This window comes from Megalops cyprinoides, chromosome 15, assembly GCF_013368585.1.
Source record: "Megalops cyprinoides isolate fMegCyp1 chromosome 15, fMegCyp1.pri, whole genome shotgun sequence".
Lineage (NCBI taxonomy): Eukaryota > Metazoa > Chordata > Actinopteri > Elopiformes > Megalopidae > Megalops > Megalops cyprinoides.
The window spans coordinates 21,666,786-21,690,844 of record NC_050597.1 but is presented as its reverse complement, the minus strand read 5'-3'; the positions used below and the strand labels follow the sequence as shown (position 1 = coordinate 21,690,844).

Genomic DNA, 24,059 nt, shown 5'->3' with positions numbered 1-24,059 from the left:
AACTTTCTGTATGCATTTCTCATTTGTAAAGTACATGAACAGCAACAGCAACACTGACATTGTTACAAAGAAACTGTCATAATCTTATTATGAATTCTCTTCCGGTATCTATCTGCTATTAAATGACTGCAAATATGTTTGTTGTAAAGTAATATGTATTTTGATAACATGAAGATATTTGCAGCTTCATTCTTTTGCATTTTATTATTTTAACAAAAGAATATGATAGGACCAATTTTCCAGTTCAGCAATGCATTTCAACACTTACACATACTTCAGCACTTCAGTACTTTAGTTAAGTTCTCTTAAAAAAGTCCAAAGTCCAAATTCTCAACTGCATTTTAATTTCAGAATTATATGGGAGCTTTAAATTATCATTTGTATTTATGATTGTATTTATAGGTAAGACTTCTTGCATGCTTATTTGGGTACAGTGTATGTTTTTCTTTACGTAATCTTGAATTCAGCTTATGTCCAGCACACTTTTAAGACTTTTTGGATACAGTTTGGATAATGTATTATATGAGATGTCCATGAGTACATGAATGTGCAAATAAATGAGAGTTTGTGCATTAATGTGCAGTGGAAATCATTAGCAAAAATATTTATTATCAGATGTGTTTACAGTTTACAGTAATCATTTATTCTGTGTTGAGTGATTAAAAAACATGTGACAAAAGAACGTGGAATTTTTCAAGATGATTTATCTCATTCAAAAATTCATTGTTTCACTATAAAATTATACTTAAACTTTAATTACAGACTTCTTTGAAGTGAGATAAGGTTAATATAAAACACATTTATAATTACATTTAGTCATTTGGTGGATACTCCTCTCTAAAGCAACCTACAAAAGTGCGTTCAATAATGTTAGGCAATTACTGCACAGAGTCAAAAAATCAGTGCCATCTTTGACGTGTCGGGCCATTGTGGGAAGCACTGCTACAGGGAGATTAAGTGCTCTTAAAGGGTGTACAACCTTAAATATTAGCATAAACCATTAATCTTAAATCACACAGCATTAAATTTCATGGGTTTGTATCTTCAACATTAAAGTTTGTAACATGAAAATAGGCCGGCGTCATTCTCACATTCTTGAGCTGCAGAAATGACCCATTCTTTTGAATTTAATTCCATCTGGCTAAGGCATCCAGGTGAAATGAATGATATGTCAACAAAATTTTTAATTTATAGTTACCCTTGCACTAAAGCTTAGAACCTGTCACTAAGTAATTCATAAAGACCTTCAAGGTTTTAAGATTGCTCTTACTGGCTTCTGTGTACCTCAGTCTGTTAAATCATTCTTTGCACACTGGATGAGTCCTACAGCTGAGATCCAGGTTTGAGTCTGAGCTGTTACTCACCGATAATTGCCAAGAGTCTATTGTGTCAGAACACCGTTGGCTTCATTCTGCTTAGGTAGGAAGGGTTTCATTTTCAGCACCCTCTAGCAGCATGTTAGGTGCCTGCAAGTTGCTCAGATGATGTTAGTGGAGATTGCTCTTGAAACAGCAAAAGGGTGGAAGCACCAATCAGGAGTGCTAATGATTTGAGAGAACATCAAGAGAGCTGGCAGTTTGAAGAGAATTTCTGCTAACGTCAGAAACAACCATGCAGGTCTCAAGTCTTCCCTGTAAGTCACTTAAAGCACCTTTATGAATACATTCTTAGGCATAAATTTTTAGCTGAGAGTGAAATTCAAGGCAGAAGCCTATTCAGAAGAATTAGAATTCTTATGAGCAAGAACCCTAAATTCAAAATCATAAAGGATGGGTTAGGCCATGGTTCTCTTCAAAAACTCACATTCAGTACTGTGGCCTCCAAGTGATGATACATTACATCAAAAAAAGCATGGTGGGTTTGAGAACAGCATCATAAATGCCTGGAAAAATTCCTATTGACAGCCCACATTAGCATGCATACCCTTGCCAACCTTTTCTCTGCTACCTATATGGTTTGAGCAAATTGGAGAAATATAAGAATCAAGGTCCATCACCAAAAAATTGCTGTTTTGGCTCCTTGGCAGGGAATTGTACCCTGAATGACTTATAATACAGCTGTACAAATGGTTCATATGTAAAAGATATAAGATGCCCTACATAAGAATGTCTGCCAATAATGTAATGTAAACAGAACTCATACAGAACTCATGAGTTCAAAGTAACTATACATTGCTGATATGTTAATATGTTTTTTTGGATGGTAATTGCCTTTGTTCCTCCTTTAATCCATGGACTGGGGGGGCACACTATTGACTGTACAGGTTATGATATGAATTGTTTAGAGATACTCTTTGATCAAGGAAGGGCCATTAAAAAAGTATATATGTTATGTCACCTTTTCTTTCATAACTTATATTTTGTACATGTGTTTATTCAGCTGGAAATTCACTGAAGCTGATCAGGATGCCCTGTTCTGGGATAAAATAGCCGCAGTCCTTACCTGCAGGCTGGCGGTTGCAAGTCTGGCTCATTAACTGCTTTGCCACACTGCCACCCCATAATAGGCATGCCCTTAACAACGGCGTTCGACAGGGTCAGATAAGTCAGAGCCAGGTTAGTGGAGGAAGTGTGAAACAGCCAAACACAAATTTCCCTTCCAGTTCCCTCCTGCCCTTGGCCTCATTACAGTTTTAACAGGGGTTGTCAGGTCTTCCGAAGTGGTGGTTTCTGTTCATACCAGAGGCACAGCAGTATATTCTGTCCACACTTAAATTGAAACCTAAGTTGGGGAGGGAGGGGTTTTGGCGGCGGGGGCAGTGTGAACACGGGGGCAGGACAAGGCGTCTCTGACGGATCCCCGGGCTGGTTTGAGTTGAGTCACGCGCCACCTTTCTCACTCCTCTCCCAACTCTCCTCGGACCGAGGCGCCATTTGCAGTGTTATCACTTCTTTTCTGGTCCGATGGAGCTGATAGCAGGCTGCTGACAAAGACACAGGGGGGTGGAAGGGCAGTGAAGGGGTTATTTTCTGATAAAGAGTAAGCGTCTCGCCCAGTGGAGCAATAGCCCCGTCCCTCAGACCCACAGCTTAAGAGATGCTCCACCACATTTTGGATCTAGGTCAAACAGAGTGCCCCTCCGCTAGTGCAATGCAGGCAATCAGACATGTATGTTGGGTCAGCCACCACCAAGTGATTAGCACTATTGTTAGCATTAGTGCGATGCTAGCACTATAATGCTAACAGTAGAATTATGATGTATTATTTTTGTTTTGTCTTACTGACTTGAGACCTTGGATCTGTTCTGTACCATCCATGTGGCCTTAATATTCAATATTGCATGAATCTACTGTTACATAAATTTGGTAAACGCACTGTTGAGGAGCAAGATGCACAGGAAAGAGAGTCTGGGGGGAATGGAGATTGTATAAAGAGATGGGGAATGATTGGTTGAAATCTGGAAATTTAGGATATGTTAAAAGTAGAAATGCTTCAAAGGAACGGTTTCATCATCTGAGGCAAAATGCACTAATGGGAGTTAATGAAAAAATGATGGGATCCAATGTAAAACGAAGCAATGATTTTAGGATGGCATGTTGAGGGTGGAGTGCTCAAAGCATTGACACAAAAAATGTATGACTAGGAGTCTTTGATTCAGTGATCTATCAATCCAAGTCTGTCAGGCTGTCTTTCCATCTAGCCACCCATCTACTGCAGACCTAGAAATATTTGCAAAAATTGTAATTTCCGATGTATTTTATCCAAATAGAGTTTTGATGTCTTCGAAGGAAATCTCTTCATTTTCTCTGTAAAGATAAAACAACGGTCCAAAATGTTCTGATTTGTTGTTTTCTAAGTACATGTTGCCACCAATAATCAGTCAAACTCGTTAAACAGAAATGTTTATCATCTACTTTATCATCAACAGTCTGTCTTTCTTACTCTCCTCATAATCTCCCCTTCACTCTTAATGAGAGACAACTTCTTTTTCCATGGCAGCATCTCAAATTCAACCAAGTCACTGAATGAAGCACCCCCCCCCCCCCCAACCTTCCTTAGCACGCTCTAATAACTGTAATACACATACAGGATGTTTTTCAACACTGCAGACTTTATTTCAATGGTTGTTTAAGGTTTTCAAATGAATGTTCAACTTGATTACACAATTTTAAAGGAGGTATAAGACGTAGTGATGAACGGTCTTCTAGCCATGTGAATGCTCTACCATACTCCTGTTGGGAATTACACTCCACCCTGTAAAATTTCAAAATGCAGACAGAAAATACATATATTTACTAGGCAGAGATTTTCTTTTTGTGTCAAGGTGTTCTGATTGAATTTGTTTCAACAGGCAGGTGAATCATTCCCTCATTCAACGGGGGCAGAGATGTTTGGGTCTTGGAGATAGAGGGCTTGTTACTTGTTGCTGAGTTGCCATGGCAGAGGGAGAAGTGGGCTGGACTGGCTCGCTGAGGGCCGCTGTCTGTGCGTCTGGACAGCAGATTGCAGGGATTCAGCGGGGTGCCTTTGAACCTGGCAGTGGCTCCAAGTGCCTTGCAATCTGTCTGATGGAGAACAATGAAGAGGCGATTACAGGTTTTCTGTCTGATGGAGAACAGCCGAGAAGGCCATTATAGGGTCTTTCATCGAGTCTCACGGCAGAGCTGTGCTGCTCTGGTCACCGTTCCAGCAGATTCTGTCTTCTTAGCTGGGTAGATATTAACATTTATTCACAATCCAACCTAGGCATTTTGCTCAGGGGAGACAGAGTAATGAAGATATGAACCGAGGGTGAATTGTTGGACAGACATACCAATCATTTATGTACCAACCCTTTTAATCCATTGGCATTTCTTGTACTGAAAACAGTATATATGATGTCCGACTTGCCTGTTAGGTGGTTCTCTGGAAAATGATCTCTAGCGTAATTCATAAATTATAACAGAAAATCTTGTGTTCAGGACAAAAATGACCTCAGACTAGAAGAAAAGATAGAAGATACAGCAATGTCTTATAACAGACAGACGACAAAAGTAACACAACCACTGAAAATGTTGGCTTGCAGCATACTCTTGTCAACATATACTGTACAAAACCAGCAACTGTGCATAAACTCCTCACAAACCCTTAACTATTTCATGCCAGTTCTGTCTGTAGAACTGAGACTGCAAATGGAATAAAGGATTTTTATAGCAGCTTTTTTCTGTGTGAGTGGGACTTTGAGTGTGTGACATGATGACAGCTTTTCAAATGATTAGCTAAGTGGCTGTGCACAATCACCAGGACGTCTGGAGGAAGTTGACTTTCCTTGCATTGATTGGTGGTAAAAGTATTGTAGGGGTTATTTCATTCCAGTCACTTTACTGGCTTGATTGATGTCTTTTGCTACTTTTCTCTTTAACAGTGTGGATTCTGTACCAGGATACCATATTAAACATATGGATTATCACTGTGAGGGATCCAAAGAGCTCCATCCACAAAGTCAGCGTACATTTCATCTGACCATGAGGAATACTTCAAATTGTTATTCAGATGTAGTTTGACAGATTCAAGTTGCCTTTTTTGGTGGTTGCCTTCAATCAAAGGTTCCCGTCTGAAACCCAGCCATGATTGCAACATTCATGCAAGCAACTTTGGATGGTTCCTTTTGATATTCTGCAACCTGAGGGCATATTTAGGAGATCTCCACCTGTTAGCTTTGGATTTACAGTTGATCCTTGAATCACTTGTCTTGCAGCCCATGGAAGCAGCATAAACATGCACCCTCATCCTGGGAGAGTCGCCACTCTATGAGTTGTTAAATACCTTCTTGATAATGGACGTTACAATGAAAAACATTTGATTCACAGCCATCTTTCATTCTGTTGAGGTCAATGACCTTTTACCTGCAGTTTTCATAGAAGTCTCTGACCTTACCCATTGTAATTCATGCTACTGATGAATCCCTTCTGTGTTACCTCTGTTTTCTACCACTGGGAAAAGGGACGCCTTTACATATGTCTGCATAGTTTCAGACAGTAGATTTTGTCAGGTCTGAATTTTCTCTGCTCAATGCTAAGGCAAAGGTGTCACATTTAAAACATTCTTCAGTACATGTTTTTATAACAACTTGTAACATAACTTTTGCTTTGTCCCTGTTTAGTCTGCGGTATGAATAAATATGAAGCAATATAATACAATGCATTGTACTCTGCCTCACTTGTAAGTCATCTTGGATAAAAGCGTCTGCCAAATGAATAAATGTAAATGTAAATGAAGGTTACTGTTTATATAGATTCAGTGTTTGATACGTTTGATTCTGAATGTTGAAGCTCCCCAGTTTTCAGTGTAGAAAACATTTTCATGTACCTTCCACAAGTACTAACTCAGTTAAGTTCAGAAAATACATGTGATCCTCGATTTTTGAGATCTGTTCAGCCTTCTGTGCTCTTATTTTGTTTGGTTAAAAATCTGAATGGCCTGAACCACTGTGGCATAGTTCTTTGCACATATTCTCATCTAAAGAAAACATCACGAGAACACTAGATCAGAATATGTACATTACGCATGAATCCTTTGCAAAGAGTGTGCTTAACTTCACCGCATCTCAATATCTGATGTCGCGCCTACTAGAGGCATAGTAGGTGAGCCTGTTACCGGACTATGGGCTCTGGGGCAACTATTTTTTTACATAAAGGGCTGCACTCCCTAGCCATCTGGATTCCCAAACTACTATATTAGTGACACATACTGCCCCAAAAACCAGGGTAAATCCCAAGGGACTGTTTGCTGATTTTATGCAGCTTTCCATTTTTAGGAAGGTTTCAACATCTATCAATGACTATAAAGACCAAGTCTCACTTACAATTCATGGAGTTCGCCATACTCAGAATACCTCTCCACACTCTCACACCCAACTGAGTCTCTGCAGATAAGCATCACTTAATCACCACTAGCACTTCACATGCTTTACCCCGAGGCTCTGGGTAAAGTCTTTATGAGTTCACACTTTGCAGGGATTTCCTGGATCTCCTCCTAATCACCACCTTTATAGTTGGTGAAATAGGGATAGAGTGCCCGTGGGGCAGTTATGCGGTGGGTACCGCAATAGGTGGTGTTTGTTCAATGTCAGACATTCATTTCAGAATGTATATATTCATTTCATTATTATTTCTTATCTGTTACAGTATAAGATTTTTTGCTTGGATAAGCAATGTTACTGAATTCATTCACAATCTTGTGTGTATGACACGTTTGTGCTGAGCCATCTGGGGTTATTGAAGAGATGAGGAAATAGGGTCTTGGTGACTGATCAGGGGACTTCTGATGAGGACTTTCCAAGGCTGTGTGCTAGACAATTTATTGACTAATAAAATGGAAATATTCAGAAAATGGGATTTTTGACACAATTTTGGTTATATTTGGGGTCAGTCACCAGAGTCCCCTGAACATGTAGCACTTTACCCCATCATAATACAACATTCTGGGACAGAGAACTGTTTGTTATATAGACTAGATATGTGTTCATGAAAACACATACTTTTTGTTGATATACTCAGTGTATATACTCTAAAACGTGACGATTTACAAAAAGTCCATTTTGAGCAAATTTCGAAATGAGAAAATGTTCGAACCCTTGAAAATGACCTGAAAATTTCTATTCCAACATGTTATCCACCCTGGCCTTGTATGTCACCCTACTGTTTGATCTAGTAAGGATAACGACTATTACCAGTCATTGCTGTTAAAACTCAAAATAATTCATGATGGCTGGTCTGCCCCCTGTCCTTGTGCCTAATCTAACTGGCACATTACAAACTGAGCAGAATAAAAGGAAGTGAATATAACCCCACATACAGCAGCTCAGGTTTTTAACCCCTTCACCACTGTGACATGCAAGTAAAAGTACCTGGAGCTGAAGGGGAGCCTATTTTATAAAACACCTGTCTCAGTGGAACACTGGGGTAGATTACTTAAAAAATTCCTTGATCCACAGGCCCACTGTTCACTTGTATGTTAACTTAGCATTTCACAAACAAACTGGACTAGGCTTTATGAACAGAAGACATTTAGAAACACATATCATACATTAGGTGAACCCATATGAATGCCCTCCAGTACCTGGGTCATGTGTGAAGTTGTCTTTTTACATCATTACCCGCTCTCTCTAAAGGCTCTTTCTAGCGCTGGCAGATGAAGGAAAAATTCTCCCAGTGCTCCTGACACTGAGGTCCCTTTCCAAATCACAGCCCTCATGCAGTTCCTCCTCTGAAGCGCGCATATATAGGTCCTGTATATAAGTCCTGAGAGGGTGGAAATTGATATAACAATGATTATTTTCATAACTGCTGAGTGTGGTGGCTCTACCTATTTACAGGAATGAAAGGGTTATTCTGGGAATGTAAGGTCTCCTAATACTCTGTAATTCTGCTCGAACGATGAAGGCACCCTCATATCTTCATATGGCCTCACCTTCCCTATAATAATGTAAGCATGCTGATCCAGTTGACCATAATGTTTTTTGTCCATTCATCCATCCTTGTGTCGGTTAAGCCTGGGGGGGGGGTAGAATTATTAGGTGTTATTACATGTGTGCACAAACACAGCACAAACATAACTCATTTCATTTTGATGTTCACTGAACTTGCCAAACAATTTGTTACAGGCAAACATAACACTTGCACTTCATTGTGAGTTAAGGACCATTTATTGTGTTTGCCAATACACTGTTTTCCCTGTATGTGTGTGTGTGTGTGTGTGTGTTTGTGTGCGGTGAGTGTGTATTGTGCAGTCTCTGTGGTGTCAGCGCAGTGTCTGTGGATGTGTGAGGTGTGCTGTATTGTGGTGTGCTGTATATGTACCTATGTGTGCATGGGTGAGCGTGTTTTCGCACGGTGGCAGCGTGGGGTTTGTTTGTATCTATGGTGCCATGTGACATAACTGAATTTGGGTGTATCTGTGGAGCTCTGTGACATCATTGCTTTTGGGTGCATATGTGGGGCTGTGTGACATCATGCTTGGATGTATCTAAGTCATTGCTCAGGTTGGATGCATCTTTAGCACTGCATCCTTGTGTATTTGCTGCATTGAACCAGCTTAGGAGCAAATCCACTGGGACACGGAGAAGTGACCGTATTTTTTTGTCACCAGCTTCCTGAGTTACATTTGCTGGCTGGCCTCTGGAACAGCATGTACTCTGCATAGGCACAAGAGCCTTTACAGTCCATTACGACCAGGGCCTCTCCCATAGCCTCTGTTGTGACTTTTCCTGGGGATGGATACATTCAGAGATGCATTACCTGCGAATCAACTTATCCGAAGGCTGCCGTATTTAATCATGTCATCCGACACATCTGAACCAAGAAGCCAGAGTTGGGAGGCGAGGAGAAAACCTTTCCATGCCATCTGGCATTAAATATGAATGTGCATGAGCAATAGGCAGATGCACCTTTGTCCTAAAAAAAAAAAAAAGATTAAACTATTGATTTAGAATTGATCAAGGTGATTGCAGAACTGCCCTTTATGGAAGTACAGTGTGTATGTTGAAAGAATGTATGTGGCTGACTCTGTGTGTGTGTGTGTGTGTGTGTGTCTGACTGTACAAATGATAATTTGTTCATGTATACATATATCATATCAGGCCACACTTGTATCTGTAATAAAATCAAACACGAGGCTTTATCGTGTAACCAGGTTCCCAGCATGTGTCAGAGTGCACATGTCGCACAGCTGACAGGTGATGGGGCTATCGAAGAAAAGATGAAGGCAAATGTGGCTGTGTGCTCCTGTGGGAACCCTGTCTCTGTGGCAGGGAATTAGAGCCACACTGACAGAGATCTCTCAGTGCAATGTGCAGCCTGCTTTCTTTGATAAGAAAGAGAGGGAGAGAGAAAGGGGGATAGGGAGAGAGAGAGAGGTGACAGAGTGAGAGAAAGAAGGAGGAGAAGAGAGAGAGGGGAAAACAGGCATAAAGGGAGAGGGCAGAGGGGTGGTGTTATCTGAACTGGAACTAGAATAACGCCCTCCCCTCAAAAGAAAAGAAACACATAACCGAGGAAATGACCGGGTTTCTGAAATACAAGATAAATAATAAATATGACCTTGCCCCGAAAATGATACTGCCCCTCCCCCCCACACACACAGGAAGGCAGCGGGACTGATCTGGACCATGCTAAATAAAGTGTCACCAAATCCCTGTCCGTTTGGGAAAATAGGTCTGAGGCTGTGAGAATGACAGTCTGGATCGCCTTGCTCACAGTGGCAGGAGACATGCAAAGTCACCAAGATGGAGGCCTCCATCACCCCTGGATTCACCCCAAAATAAGCTCTTTTCTTCTTACTTTTGCTTACAGGTCTCAGGGAGTACTTGTAGACGTGCACCCTCTTTGATTTGCAACTTATCTGTGATGAACATGCATCTTGAAAAATATTATTTTCACAGGGAACAGGGGCTGAACATGGCCCTCTTTATATCATTACATTGCTTGGCTGACATACTTGTCTGAAATGAATTTGGTCTGTCTAAAAAAGATCACACATTCATTACCCATTTATACAGTTATACAGATGAAATCTTGCAGTACAACAAATCAGACTAAGCACTGTGCTCTAGGGTACAACAGCTGTGTCCAATCCAGGTTTAAGTCCAGAGGCAGAGGGGGGGAGAGAGAGAGAGAGAGAGAGAGAGAGAGAGAGAGAAAGGAAGGAAAACATTACACAAAAAAGCATATCAGGCAGATACTTTTCAAAGAGTGATGGGTTTAGTCACAAAAGCCAATTGCTTAATGCAACCATACTCCCCTTACAAGAAGAAAATCTGCTTTTAAATAAAACATATTTTTATGGTCCTTATTCGCTGACAAAGGCAATGCATTGCAGTCTAGCACAGTAAAAGACACAACACATTGATCCAGTGTTATTAAATATTGATTTTAACATTTATGCTGTATCTGTCACATGAAGATCGTTAAGAAACGGAGCCTGCTTAAAGTGTAACTCATCATGGTCATTACCCTCATCATCTTCATGATCTTCATCATCTTCATGAAAAACAATATACCAGAGCTATAAATGGTGCCAAATAAATAAGCATCAGACAAGTAGTAAGCAATACATAACAACAGCTAAGCTGATACCTGTGTATCATGTAATGTTGTTTAATTGCAGATAGTCATGTCAACAACTTATATCCCTGTTGTTATGTACTCAAAGTGCAAAATAAGGGAAATGTATGTTGGTCCCTCAGAGACCCCCCACCCCACAACATAACAACCTAACAACCTCACAACAACATCTGAGATACGTGTTGCAAACGTTTCAAAGGTGTCGAGCAGAGGCGTGCACTGAGGTGCCTGTCAACGGTGCTTTGCTCTCTCCTCCCCTCTTCTTTGTAAAGCACTTAAAAGTCATTGGTGCTGAACTTCAGGAAAAAAAAAAAAGAGAGAAAAAAAACCTGTCACCTTGGCGATACGGAGGCAGCCTTTAATGGCGACAGTTCCCAGAGGACGGAGGTTGGAAGGAGTGCTATAGAAACATCATTATGTTCATCTGAAAAATTTACCAGTAATAAACCCAAATGGCGCTGGAAAGCTTTGTGAAAGGGGAACATGTCAGCCGTGATAAATGACGGCTGCGCACCCTGAATGCACCGGCTACCCTTGTGGCATTCTGGCCTCCCGAGGGGTCACACATTTCTGGCTGCCTCTGCCCTGAAGCGGGAGGCTGTGAGGTTCGACACAGAAAACAAACAGCACACGAGGTTCGGCTGGAAAAAAAAAAAAAACCCACCCGGTCTCCTTTTTCACTTTACCATTTGTTAACTTAAAAGGTGCTTTGGGTGGTTCTGTGACAATGGTGGACGTTCCGTGCATTCATAAATCAGGCAATCTAAGGCCCATTGCCTTGATGTGTGCCTTCCGCATCCAATGAAATACTTCACTTGGGGTTTATTTTCGAGTGCTTTTCTTACTTCTTTTCTGGAAAACTCCAACCTGGATTCAGGCACCAGTGAGACATATATGTTAAATGACAATTGTAAGGTTAATGTCTAGATACAGTTTCAGAGTCCAGTTTCAGAGTACAATGGCATCTAAGCACTAAACTCAAACCCATGTCTCATTTAGCACTCAGTGATGTACCACTCTTCCACATTTTGTGTGACTGGAGTGGAGAGTATCCCCTGTAATGGTATGGTGCATATGCATGCTCCCTGGAGGTTGCACAAGTCCATTACAGACCCATCACCCAAATGCATCACTGGCTTTGTTTCCATTACTTTGACTGAAAGCAGACAAATGCATGTGCATTCATTATTTTGGCTCCATAACTTCTCACAGTTATTTGAATTATGGGTGTTCTATGAAAAGACACTGTCAGTTTCAAAAGAGCTTGTCACTCTGTTTTACTCTCACACCTCTCATGCTTAAAAAAAAATTAAAAGGCAATCTGTTCTTGAGCTCATAACCTTCTGCTGTCAGAGCAGATGGTCTCATCCCGAGGCCACTGAACCTGTTTGCAGTTATGTAGAGTTGCATGCACAGTTAGCTCTTGACGGAAGTAGTCTTTTGTCTGTATTAAATCCAACATTTCCTTTATCAATGGTGAACAACAAAGGGTTACTGCTTGATATGTAAATAAGTATTATTTCTAGCTAGAATTACTCCACAAGAAGCTTGAATCCATCTCCGCCTTTTTGAAGTCACAGGGTCAGGTGGCCTGGCTGTGTGCATATCGTCTCATTAGGGTGAAAATGCAGTTGAAACTACAAGGGTAATATCTCTAAGGAAACAAGGTGTGGTTCAGTTAGTTATTCCAGTGGTGCTATTTTTTCCTACTTATGGATGTTACCTTTGTATCAAAGGAATTCTCACAAAGCCCACAAACAGTACTTATCGCCATTTTCTTTAGGAGGCCTGTGTGTTCTGCGAAATGGCGTGCTATTAACATAATCCCTCTCTTTTTGCAAATCGAAACACTGAAAGTGCACCAAGGAAAAGTTTGAGGCGACTGCCTGATGGAACTCATGGGGTCCCAGTAGACTCACCATGCTCTCCTTCTTTTTTTCCCTTGTCTATCTTCCCCCCTTCTCCCTCGCTCTCTCTCGCTCTCACACTTTCTCTCTGCTCTTCAGCGCTTTCAGGAATTGAAATGAGGGAAAGTGTTTTCAAGTTTAAAAAAAAAAAAAAAACGATTTGAGCCTTGAAAATATGAATAATGATAATAGTGTAAAAAAGAGAGACTGGAAGAGACAAAATTTGGTGATCTCAGAAACAGAAATCTCTTGAATACTAGTTTCAAAAAGAAGCAACAAATGAAACAACAAACGTACACTGTGCTGCACAACACTTAGCTGAAATTGCTAATTAGATTGGCTGGTCAGCTCTTTAAATGATGACCATGAGATCAAATGTATCAACATTCAAATGTTTACAAATAATAAAAAAAAAAAAACAATTTTATCTGTTTTAATTTTTTTCTCCTCAACATTCAAGGATAGCCAGTGAAGTGTATTGATGGTGACAGGTATTGATGTTGTACATTTATACTAATTTTTGTGTTAGAATACAGACAATGCAGATCTCTTTGCAGTGAATCATTATTTACCACAAAGCCTTAAATATTGTTTGGGAAATATAAGCAGGGAATGATTGTATAAGTGTTCTTTGGAAGCACAGAATATTAAATTTGCATTGTGATTATTTCATTTAAAAATTTCATTACAGTACTTAGACCACTAAATCATAATATATTGGGAAATGGATGTGTACTTTCTCATCATTTCCCCCACATAACCCAAGAGTAAGAAACACGCAACACCAACTTCTCCTGTGACCTGTCATCCTGACATACCTGCTGGTATACACAGAACTGTGAAAACATGGATATATCATTCCTATGTTCCTTCAGTCCTGAAAAATGTCTGAACCTGGATAGATCACAGTAGGAGCTTTTTCTTGTTTGTGTGGGAGACGCAGTGTCTTCCAGTATACCTCCAAAAGAGTATACCTCTCTACTGTCATGTCATTGGTGTGAGTCAACTAGGGCCTGCACTTACAAACTTCCAGTGTCAAGCCAGATGCTCTCACCACAATACCACAGAACTGCTACGCTGCACTGTCTGTCAGCCTCTCTCCTTTCTTCACTTTTATTCCGCGTCCAGCTGCCCACAGCACATTACCCACAACCCCCTGCATCCTCTCTCACGGGATTCGCGGAGAATATAAAACCTGCCATCCTCTTGTGGTCTGTAACTGATAGGGGTGATGGAGAGGAAGTGAAGTGGACGGGTGCTCTCTGTATTGAATGTTTCATCGTGACCCTGACTCAGCTGAACAGGTGCCTCTCAAATCTGTTCAGAAAAGAAAAGGAGAGAGGCAGAGAGAGATGGAGAAAGGGAGAAACAGAGCTGGAGGGAGAAGGAGAGCTGTGGAAAGAGAGAAAAGGGAAGAGAAATGGGAGAGAGAGTAATAGGAAGCAGAGAAAAGGAAAAAGAGAGGGAGATGAAGAGACACAGAGAGAAAGTGAGAGGATAGAGATGGATCCCTTATCACAAAGGAGCAGGTCAACCTGTGTTCCAGCCATTGCCTGAGAAAGACAGTATGTCATGTCGTTCCCCATCATCCTCCTTCTGTTCCACCTCTTCCTCTTCTCAGATGCTCCTGATAATCAGCCATAACTATGACATGAACAAGCAGGAGAACAACAACCCAGTTGCGGGTTTGTGATAAGAAACATTTTATTAACAAAACAATAATTTCCACTTTCTGCGCAGCATTTCCAACAATGACTAAGATGGCTTTGCAATAACGTAGCAGGTAAAAAATACAACTTGATGAACTAAAAACAGCAACAAAAATCTTCTTGAACAACTGTAGCCGAATGATCCAGTCAACAAGCACAAAAGGAACAGCTGACCGTTAGAGGAATAGTTTGGACCAGCGAACAGCTTATTGGGGTAGTGTAGCAATTCTCTGGCACTAGCTGAGTGGGGTGGGAGAGGTGGAGGTGGGGGGAGGGGGGCATAAGCAAGGGTAATATCTCTCATGAATGTATCTGAGGCAGAAAGAAGGAATTATACCAGTGTGGAGAATGAGGGGGACTGCTGGTATATCCAGTTCAAAGACAGAGACAGACAGACGAGGATAAACAAGGAACTAAAAATACCTTCCCACTCTGTCTTCTGTCTAATACCGCCAGTCACAGTTCTCTGATTTAAACGTTAGCACAGACGAGGGCATCCTAGCTGGCGGAAATTTTTTTTTTTTTTTTTTTACAAATTTACAAGACTTATTTTTTGAACCAAGCTTTAACTTTCAACATCTAAACTTGAATTTATTGGTCATAGATCATTTGTAAGTCCCGTTGGCTGAGTCATTTTGAATGACCTTGTCAAAATGGGTCGGTATTGATCAGAATTAAATGCATTGATATGGCACTCCTTCAATCAATCATTTAGTATCAATTCAATGAAGAATGCATTGATTTCTGCCACGTTAACTAGGTTGTTTCCCCAAGGGATCGCCTAAAAAAAGAAATCTCTACTAGATGGATGCTTGCAGTGCATTATGGGATTATGCCATTTACAGCGGAGGCATGCTCGCTATCGGCTCACAGATCTGCAGGCTGTCGGTGTTCCTGGTGTTTGTTTTCATGATAAGATCTGAGGCATTGTCTCAGCCAATATTACATATTTATTATTACTGATACATTTCAGCCACTAAGGGAGACTGTGTGCTGTACATGAAAATTATAGATTTTTATTTCACATTTGTAACTGTACATCTTGTGTGATGGCATCCACGAAAAGCTTCAAGAACTTGAGATATCTAGTTATACAGTGTCTGTAAATGGTAAAATTAATGTATTTCACACTCATATTAGTTTATATCACAGTTTGATTCAGTTAATAAGATCTTTTTGTCAAGATATTAACAGCCAGTGTCTCACTGTCTCACAGAATGGGTATTATGTTTTGTTGAGAGCTTGGTTTCCATGCTCCGTCTAACACAAACAAACACACACATTCAAATGCGCACGCACATACAGACATGCACATACAAGCAAACTCACACACAAGTGCATTGACGCAAAAACACACACAGACACCACACAACATGAGGAATAGCAGTGTGTTGGTCCCTCTGCTTCGGATCGTGAACACTGAAACTCGCGCTTGCACACTGTGTGTTTGTACATGTGTGTATGTGCGAGAATGTTTGTGTGTGTGTGTGTGTGTGTGTATGTATGTACGTGTGTGTATGTATATGTGTGTGTGCGTTTGCGTGTGCATGTGTGTATGTATGTACGTGTGTGTGTGTGTGTGTGTGTGTGTGTGTGTGTGTGAGTGTGTGCGCGCACTGCCACTGTTCCTTCTGTTTGCAGCCTCATTTGGAATTCCTCTCTTCCGTCTGTAAAACAGGCTACATCTCTGACTCTCCCAGGAGGCTTTGCAGGGAAGCCATCTCCTCTGCCATGAAGTGCCCCTTGCTACAGGCTCTGATGCATTTCCTTTGTGTTCCCCAACAAAGATACATTACAGGCAGCTTTCACTGCTGGGAAAATATCCATAAATAACTGCAGACAGATGAGAAAAGAAAGGGTGGCTCAACATGGCGGCCTCTTCTCATCGACTTCACTTTTTATTTCCAGGATAAGGTCTGTGTTGAAAATTCAAAATAAAACGTCAGATTACAAAATACAGAGGTCAATTAAAATGAAGATTATGAGTACATAAGAAAGCTGTATTGATGAAAACAAAAATTCATAAAAACAAAGCTTTCAGCTGTTTCTGTTTTCCATACAAGTAGTCCAATCATGTACCTTGAGGTTGATATATTAATAAAAGCACATTCTTTTAAAGTAAAAAAATAATATTAACAAAGCCAAAAATAAGCTAAATCAAAGCAAAACGTCCCCTTTTCCCCAAAACAATTATGGTTATTTTTGGTTATCTCCCCATAAGTATCGTTTCTTCTCACCCTTATCATAGCCTTTACACATTATTCTAATAATTTCATCATAGACTTACGTTCACTTAGGTAATATTTTATTTATTCATGTAATTTTTTTTTTCAAAACTATTTTTTATAATAAACTTTACTTTGAGGTCAATAGAGAATTGTCACAATAAACATAAAATACTGTAGAAAAAAATAGCACGGGTAGAGATAAAAAAAAAAAATCATCATCTATATTTCACGCTCATATTTTCCTTTTGCCCTTGTTTCTGATACAGGTCTCAAGAAAGCAGAACAGATTAACAGCATGACAGTACAAGCACAGAAATATTGGAATGGTCACTTCATCCTATTGCAAGGGGCTGCTCCTTTCTGAGTCAATCCATATGCATTGTAGATAATCAGTTCGGGCCAAAGTTTATTACCATATACATCTGCATTCTCGCTTAGTGTGCAGGTTTTATTTGGGGATGGGGTTTTGGAGGAGGGCGGTGATCTTAGTCCTATGGCGTTTCCTGCGTGTCACTTCCAGACAATCCCCCCACCCCCCCAACCACCACCCCCCTGTCCTCAATGCTTTGTAATTTATGTGGACAAGTCAGGCAACAGCTGGGACAATAGATGGTCTACGAATCAATGGCTGTATAAAAACTAAATGGGAAAATAAGCATGGAGGAGAAAAAAAATAATGCAACAAAAAATGCCATTGCAGATGTTGTCATAAAATCTATATCTAGCAACACTTACTAACATTTATGTTTCTTTTTTATTCTTTTCTCATTGTTTCTTCTTTTTTTTACTAAAAATGGTTGAAGAGCCGATATAGTTTGCATCATCTATACAACAGGCTATAAAACACCACTTGTCACAGTCCAGAAAGCACATATAGATGTGTTTGTACTGTATATAAACATATGTAATAAGATACTTTGCGTGCATGGAGTTCTCCCGAATCCTCGATATTCTGCGCAAAACAACCGCCTTAGATTTCACACTGGGATTGAAATTAAGGCCTCCATATTCCTTACTCACAACATGAATGTTTATATCTTTATTATTGATTTTTTTTATATATGAGTGTCTTTATATACCCAGCGGCCATACTCTTCTTTGCACTTTTGACAGTCGGCCGTACAAAAGTCTGTGCTGGCCCCCCACTGCCTCTAGGAAAAGTGCAAATACTTTGGCTGATTCCTCAAACATAGGTAGCTTCTGCATCTCGCCTCCTTCCCCTCCTCTCCCTTTGCTCGTCTTCAACCATGAATGTTTGGCGGTTTTATCGTTTACTTATTTATGCATTGTTTTTTAATCTTTTTTTTTTTGTTGTTGTAAGAAAATGTCCCAGCAACACAAACACAGGCAATGTAAATGAAAACACTGACAGTTTGTGACATTGCACTTCCCCCCAGAACAGATCCCAGATCGCTGCCCCCCCCAACCCTTTTCCAGGAACGAGAGAGAGAGATGTCAATATCCTGCTTGCTGCTCATCAAAGCATTTTTTTTTCCTCAGTGACTTAGTTTCATTTTGCCGTGTTCGGTTTGCTCCTTGCTGGTCGCTTCCTCTTTAAGCTTGCGCGTTCATCAGTCTGGCTCATTTGTGTCTCGTATCTGTCTCCTCATAGTCTGATGTGCTTGAGTAGAAAGTAAAATAAGTTTTTTTTGTTTGTTTTTCGTTTTTCAGTATACCACCATGTCTTAGATAAAATGAAGACTAAATGTTTTATTAGTTTGCTTTATTATTATTATACACACGTGGGTCTTCGTATCTTTGAGCGCAGCTCCCAGTCTGGCGAGGGGCCGGGGGGGGGGGTGGGGGAGGGAGGGGGATCACACGTAGTACTCCTTGTCCTTGTTCTTTTTGTTCTTGCTGGAGCTCTTGGCGCTGTTGGCGGGCTTCTCCTTGACCACGGTGCCGTTGGACTGGGCCGAGTTGCTGATGTAGTTGCGGCTCTCATCCACGTGGTAGGAGCCTTCGTCGCGGTTGCGGTACTTGTACATGGCGTAGAGGAGGATGAGGATGCAGAGGGCGGCGGCTGCCACGATGCCCACCACCATGCCCGTGGTGCTGCTGGACTCCCGGATCACCTCCGAGGGGCCGGGGAAGCCCTTCGCCCCCGGGCCCGTGGGGTTGGCTGCGAGACAAAGACAGGGAGGGGGGGGGGGGGGGGGGGAAATAGATGATTCCAGAGTTGTTCACCCTGACCACAGCAGAACAGTATGCAGCACAGGCTCAGAGCAAACCCAGGTGCCCTGGCTAATCTCTGCACTCTCAATACTGGCTACCTTGCTGATCCCTTCCGCTAACATTTTTGACCCCCCTGAAATGTCAACTATTGCATAACATTCTGGAGGAAATGCCATCTCAGAGTTTTGCGAAACACTGAAACGTAGCAACAAAAGAACTCTACTGTGATATGTATTACGTTTTGTGACCCTGTTTAATGGTCATAGATAGTGTCTTATAACACTGAGATAAGGTTTGGCTTTTTGAAACAAAACAAAGAAAAAAAAAAACACCAGGATTAAGATTAGATTTGGTCCTGGATGTTTGCTTTGAGGGCAGTACAGTATCTGTTCAGAGCTGTACCCGCAGTCACTTCAGGTCTGTGACTGATGCAGTGAGCTAATTATGCCATTTCAGTGCCTCCCTCCGCAAGATTAGCACAATACTTTGCTATTTATTACACGTAATAACAGAGCTCACAAATTCAAACTAACAGCGCACTATTAATTCTAATGAGGTAATTGCAGTGTTTTCATATGCAATGCCGACACTTCAATGATTCATACAATAACTGGAGACACAGTTACATTGTAATTACAATGTAAATGTACTTGAGGAAGGAATCGGGACGTTGCGGCACAATTTTTTACAGTTTCAATGCTAATAAATCCAATTGGCTGTCTTTGATGAACTCTAAAATGTTTGATAATGGGATCAATATCTGACAAGAATGGGCCTTGGATCCATTTGCACCTTGAATGAGAAACTGATTACATATCTGTGAGTCTCCATTATGAACAAGAGCTGTCCAAATTATACTCTCCCATCAGCCCTGATAGCTCTTCACTATCCACTTCATCATCCTCTCTGTCTGCTAATGTTCCCCCCGCTCTTTTACTCTTCTTCTCCCCACTCTCTCTCTCTCTGCCTGTCTCTCTGGCTCCTGCTGCCCACGCCTTCCTCTTCTTTGGCTACTTAAATTTGTGTTCCATTTTGCTTCCAGCAGACCTCATTAACTGGCCCTGCTTTAGGCCTGAGTGGCTCTTGTCTTGATTTTGAAAAATTTGTCTCAATAGCAGGGGAATATGAGCAGCGCCATGAGATTGTAACAGTCTTCTTTCAGCCAGAGACCCTGACGCAAGAGCAAAGTGGTTAGTGCTTTGTGATTGGTTTACACAAGGCACTTACTGCCATCTGACACAGCCATGCAAATAGAAATTCAGCTCTTTTTAAAGGGCTAACATACCATGTCACTGTAAATCTTTCTCCATCATGTGTCTGCTTGGTAAATAGATATCAGGGGGAACACACACACACACACACACACACACACACACACACACACACAGGAACAGACACAGACATGAAAATGCACAAGGCATCTCCACAAATGGCAATTATTTTTTAGATTTCTTTTTTTATTGATTTCACTGGATTTTAGTCAATTACATTTTTAACACTGCCCACACTGTCAAAAAGATACAGCTCTGCCAATTGTTCACCTTTACTTTGATCTCACCTGACACCAGCTTCCTCCTTGACTCTTAATCCTTGGTCAGGCCCCTGTCTTTACCTAATCAGTGATCTAACTGTCTCCTTCCTATACATGAGCACAGGGAAAAGGTGGATGTGAAGCTCCTCATCAATGTCAAAAAATGACCTATAGGCCCTATTAATGTGACTGTGGACACCTGGAGACTCATTACTGACCAGAGCGGCACTACTTGTGCCTCTATGTGCCTCTGGTAAGAGTATGGGGCTGCAAACAGTGTGCTCCATAACCACAAACAAAGCTACCGACTAACCCACAAGCCTCCATTGGTGCACATGGGCTAAGGGGGAGGCCCTCCCCACTGTAACTTTGCGTTTCAGTGCTGGTAAAGACATATGAGGCAAAAACATGACCATCATACACATGGCTACTGTCTAATACATATGCATGGCTTCAGATCTGTCAAAGCTAAGGTTGTTGTCAAAGTTGTGTAGCTGTTTTTTTTGGAAGATTTGTGAATGGCTTTGGATTGTGAATCGTTGTATTTAGAGAAAATGCAACAACATGATTCATGTTTATTATGTCTCTCATGAGCTGTGCTCAAAACATATGAATTAAAGCTGATATGGCCATATGGACAATCAATGTTGCTGTATTCCTGGGCAACTCTCTCAGATCTCACCAAAAAAAACTTTCTTTTTGTAGCCAATTAAGTTCCAGTTTAATTGTACCACATCAGACCTCCACGGTCACCCTGCCCCCCATCTCCTTCCCTCCCATATTCATAGAGAGACAGAGAGAGAGAGAGAGAGCAGGATGAAAAGGTGAATGCGTGTTTCACTCTTTATCACCCCCTCCCTTCCTGGTGGGGGTATACATCAATTCTGATGTGTGACACTGCTAGGACACACTCAAGGACAAAGGAAACTGCCACTGGGAACAAGCACGACCCGGGTGTTGGAACAGATCTGTTAGGCTAACGACAGGCCTGCATATACCCATGGACAGGTGCGAAGAGAACTTTCCTCTGGGGCAAAATGCCATGGGCATCATCATACACCACATGGTGAAATGTTAAAGAAACATCGGGGAAAAATGCCTACATACCTTTTTTCCTTTCTTTATTAAGTCATGTAAATGTAGGGAAATAAAATGTGCTCTTCTCTTTAAAGCGTTTGGAGAGAACACAATGGTGAATAAACAGCTAAATGACTGGATTTTTTTTGGTGAAGGCAAATGCTGGCTTGTGCTTTGTGCTGTTCAGGGAGAAGATGGGAAAAAAAAAAATCACCCCCGCGCACTCCGAGCCCCAGCTCCCACTGTGCCAGGAACAAGGACGAAGCGGAGCGCGTGAGACAGGAAGGGAGGCCGCGCCCGCGAGAATGACATCATCCCGCTGCTCGACCGCTGTGCTCACGGCGCGTGCCGCTTCCTGCTTCCCCCTCTCACTGCCGATCTAATTGGGCCGCTAAGGTGGACGCCCGCACCTGCGCCCACTCTGATCCGCTGATTGGAGTCACGCCATGCCTAATAAGGGTTATTGACAGGGGCGCGTGGAAGCGGGTTCCTTTTCGGTTCACCGATTTGCTTCGGTAGGCTTGGTCTGATCTGCACGCTGGCCGCAGCGGGCCCGGCGGGCTGATTAATCCAGCCCTTTTCCCCAGTATTTATTTACGCAATCACAGCTCTGCTTTGTCATGAGGGCAGCAGGCTCCCGCCTTCAGCACACATTTTAAAAAGCACGCGCAGCGGCGACACGGGGAAGCAGACAGGAGAGGAATTGTCCCGTGCGGTCTGCGGCTCTCCTAATGGCGCGACGTGTCATTTCATGCGGCTTCACCGCGCAGAGAACGAGAACCCAACGGAAAGTTCAAGGCAATCAGCGGCCAGTATCATTCTTTCCACCGCAGCTGTCCCTGTCTAGTTCTGCATTCATCCGGGATTACTCATTAAGTGATTCTCAGCAGTGTCTGACCCTGGTGTCGATACAGGTGTAGCAGACGAAAGACAAGGAAGAAGAAAAGAGGTGCTGTGGAAGAACAGAAAAGGGCACAAGGTGGGAAATGGCATGGAGATAAAAATGTATAATCACTGCTATTCCAGGAAATTAATTTCTCCATGGAAAGAGGATTCTGCTTAGAGGATTAAAGTGATGGTCTGCATTGTGTCAATGCAAATACTGTATGTCTTTGTCTGTGGCGATTAACACTCTTGAGCAAACATTATTCACCTGCCAGTGTCACTGAGTGTCAATTACCCAAAGAAGTGCGAATGCATATGTGTGTGACTGCCTCGCCTCACACACACGTGTACAGGGCTGTCCCCCAGTGCTCTCCAAGTCCTACCCAAATCTGTAACTGAGAACTTGTTCTTAAGTGATCCACCTTTATAAATACAGGACATAACAATGGACTCAGCACAATTAGCTATCAGCCAATAAGTCAAAGTGTAAATTCACTTTTAGTTTACCTGTGAATACTAAGTATTGAGAGTGTAGATTTCTTGCCAGCTGTGGCAAAAGGAGACAATGAATTAAGAAGTCCAGATTTATCAACAGATGAGACCTGATTAGCCTGAGTTACTTTTCCACTCAGGTATGACAGCGGGTGAGAGCATAGATTTACTATTGGTTGGGTTATGTTTCATGTGTTGCAGCTCCGTCTCCGGCGCTAACCACTGTAAAATGTTGCCAGGAGTCAGCGGGGTCGCCCGCCCCTGCCCCCTGCGAGTCACACCAGAGCTGATGCGAAGGCACCACAGGGCGCTGTCTGTCCCTTCCCAGCACCCGCATGCCCGTTCATTAACACTCCGTCACCGCAGTGCCGGGGAGAGGCCATAAACCTGGGAGAAATGGCGCCTGAAACAAGTGTTTAAAATGATGGGCGCTGTTATAAATTCCGCTCGAGTGCACCCGAGGGGAAAATTAGACGGAGAGAAAATGGCTGCCGATCGAGCTTTGTTTCAGTGACGGCGCGCACTGCGGACAGAGAGCCCATTGAACAAAGGGACTTCTGGGGGGGGACTAAACTGTCAAACCCCCCCCCCCCCCCCCCCCCCCCCCCCCCCCCCCCCCTCGCTGAGTGAGAGTTGCATTACCGTGTCGCTTCCTGCCCCGTCATGAAACCCCTCATGGGATCCCTGCTTCATCCTCCCTTCGTTTAGCCAATCCTCTTCTTCTGTGTGAGGTTGTCGTGTCTTGGCTGAGATTTCAGTGCAACAGATATCACATTACCGGTAGAGGCAGAACACCGTCATATGAGTGCTATCCATCATGTATCACCTCAATGTGTTACTTCACCACTTCAAGACATCCTACTGCGTTTAAAATAAGACAGTTTCATTTTCCTTCGCATAATACTATAGCAGAGCCTATAGTGATTTCAGGTCCTTGAATAAAAGCCGGTTTAAGAGGGTTATGTGTAAGAGTTTGCCATCCCTAATCTCTGCCCAAAATGCCAATCCCCCCC

The 24,059-nt window shown here is 42.0% G+C and overlaps 1 protein-coding gene across 25 annotated transcripts in view; it reads right to left on the bottom strand.

The window, feature by feature from the left end:
* Positions 1-16,229: 16,229 nt before the first annotated feature.
* The window catches only part of LOC118789872 (neurexin-1a), a 307,259-nt gene continuing 299,429 nt past the window's right edge, over positions 16,230-24,059 (bottom strand). For all 25 annotated transcript variants that reach the window (XM_036546568.1, XM_036546567.1, XM_036546570.1 and 22 more), the window contains one exon: positions 16,230-19,008. In XM_036546568.1, coding sequence (XP_036402461.1) covers positions 18,704-19,008 — 305 coding nt within the window. In that variant the 3' untranslated portion in view covers positions 16,230-18,703. The remainder of the gene's footprint in view (positions 19,009-24,059) is intronic.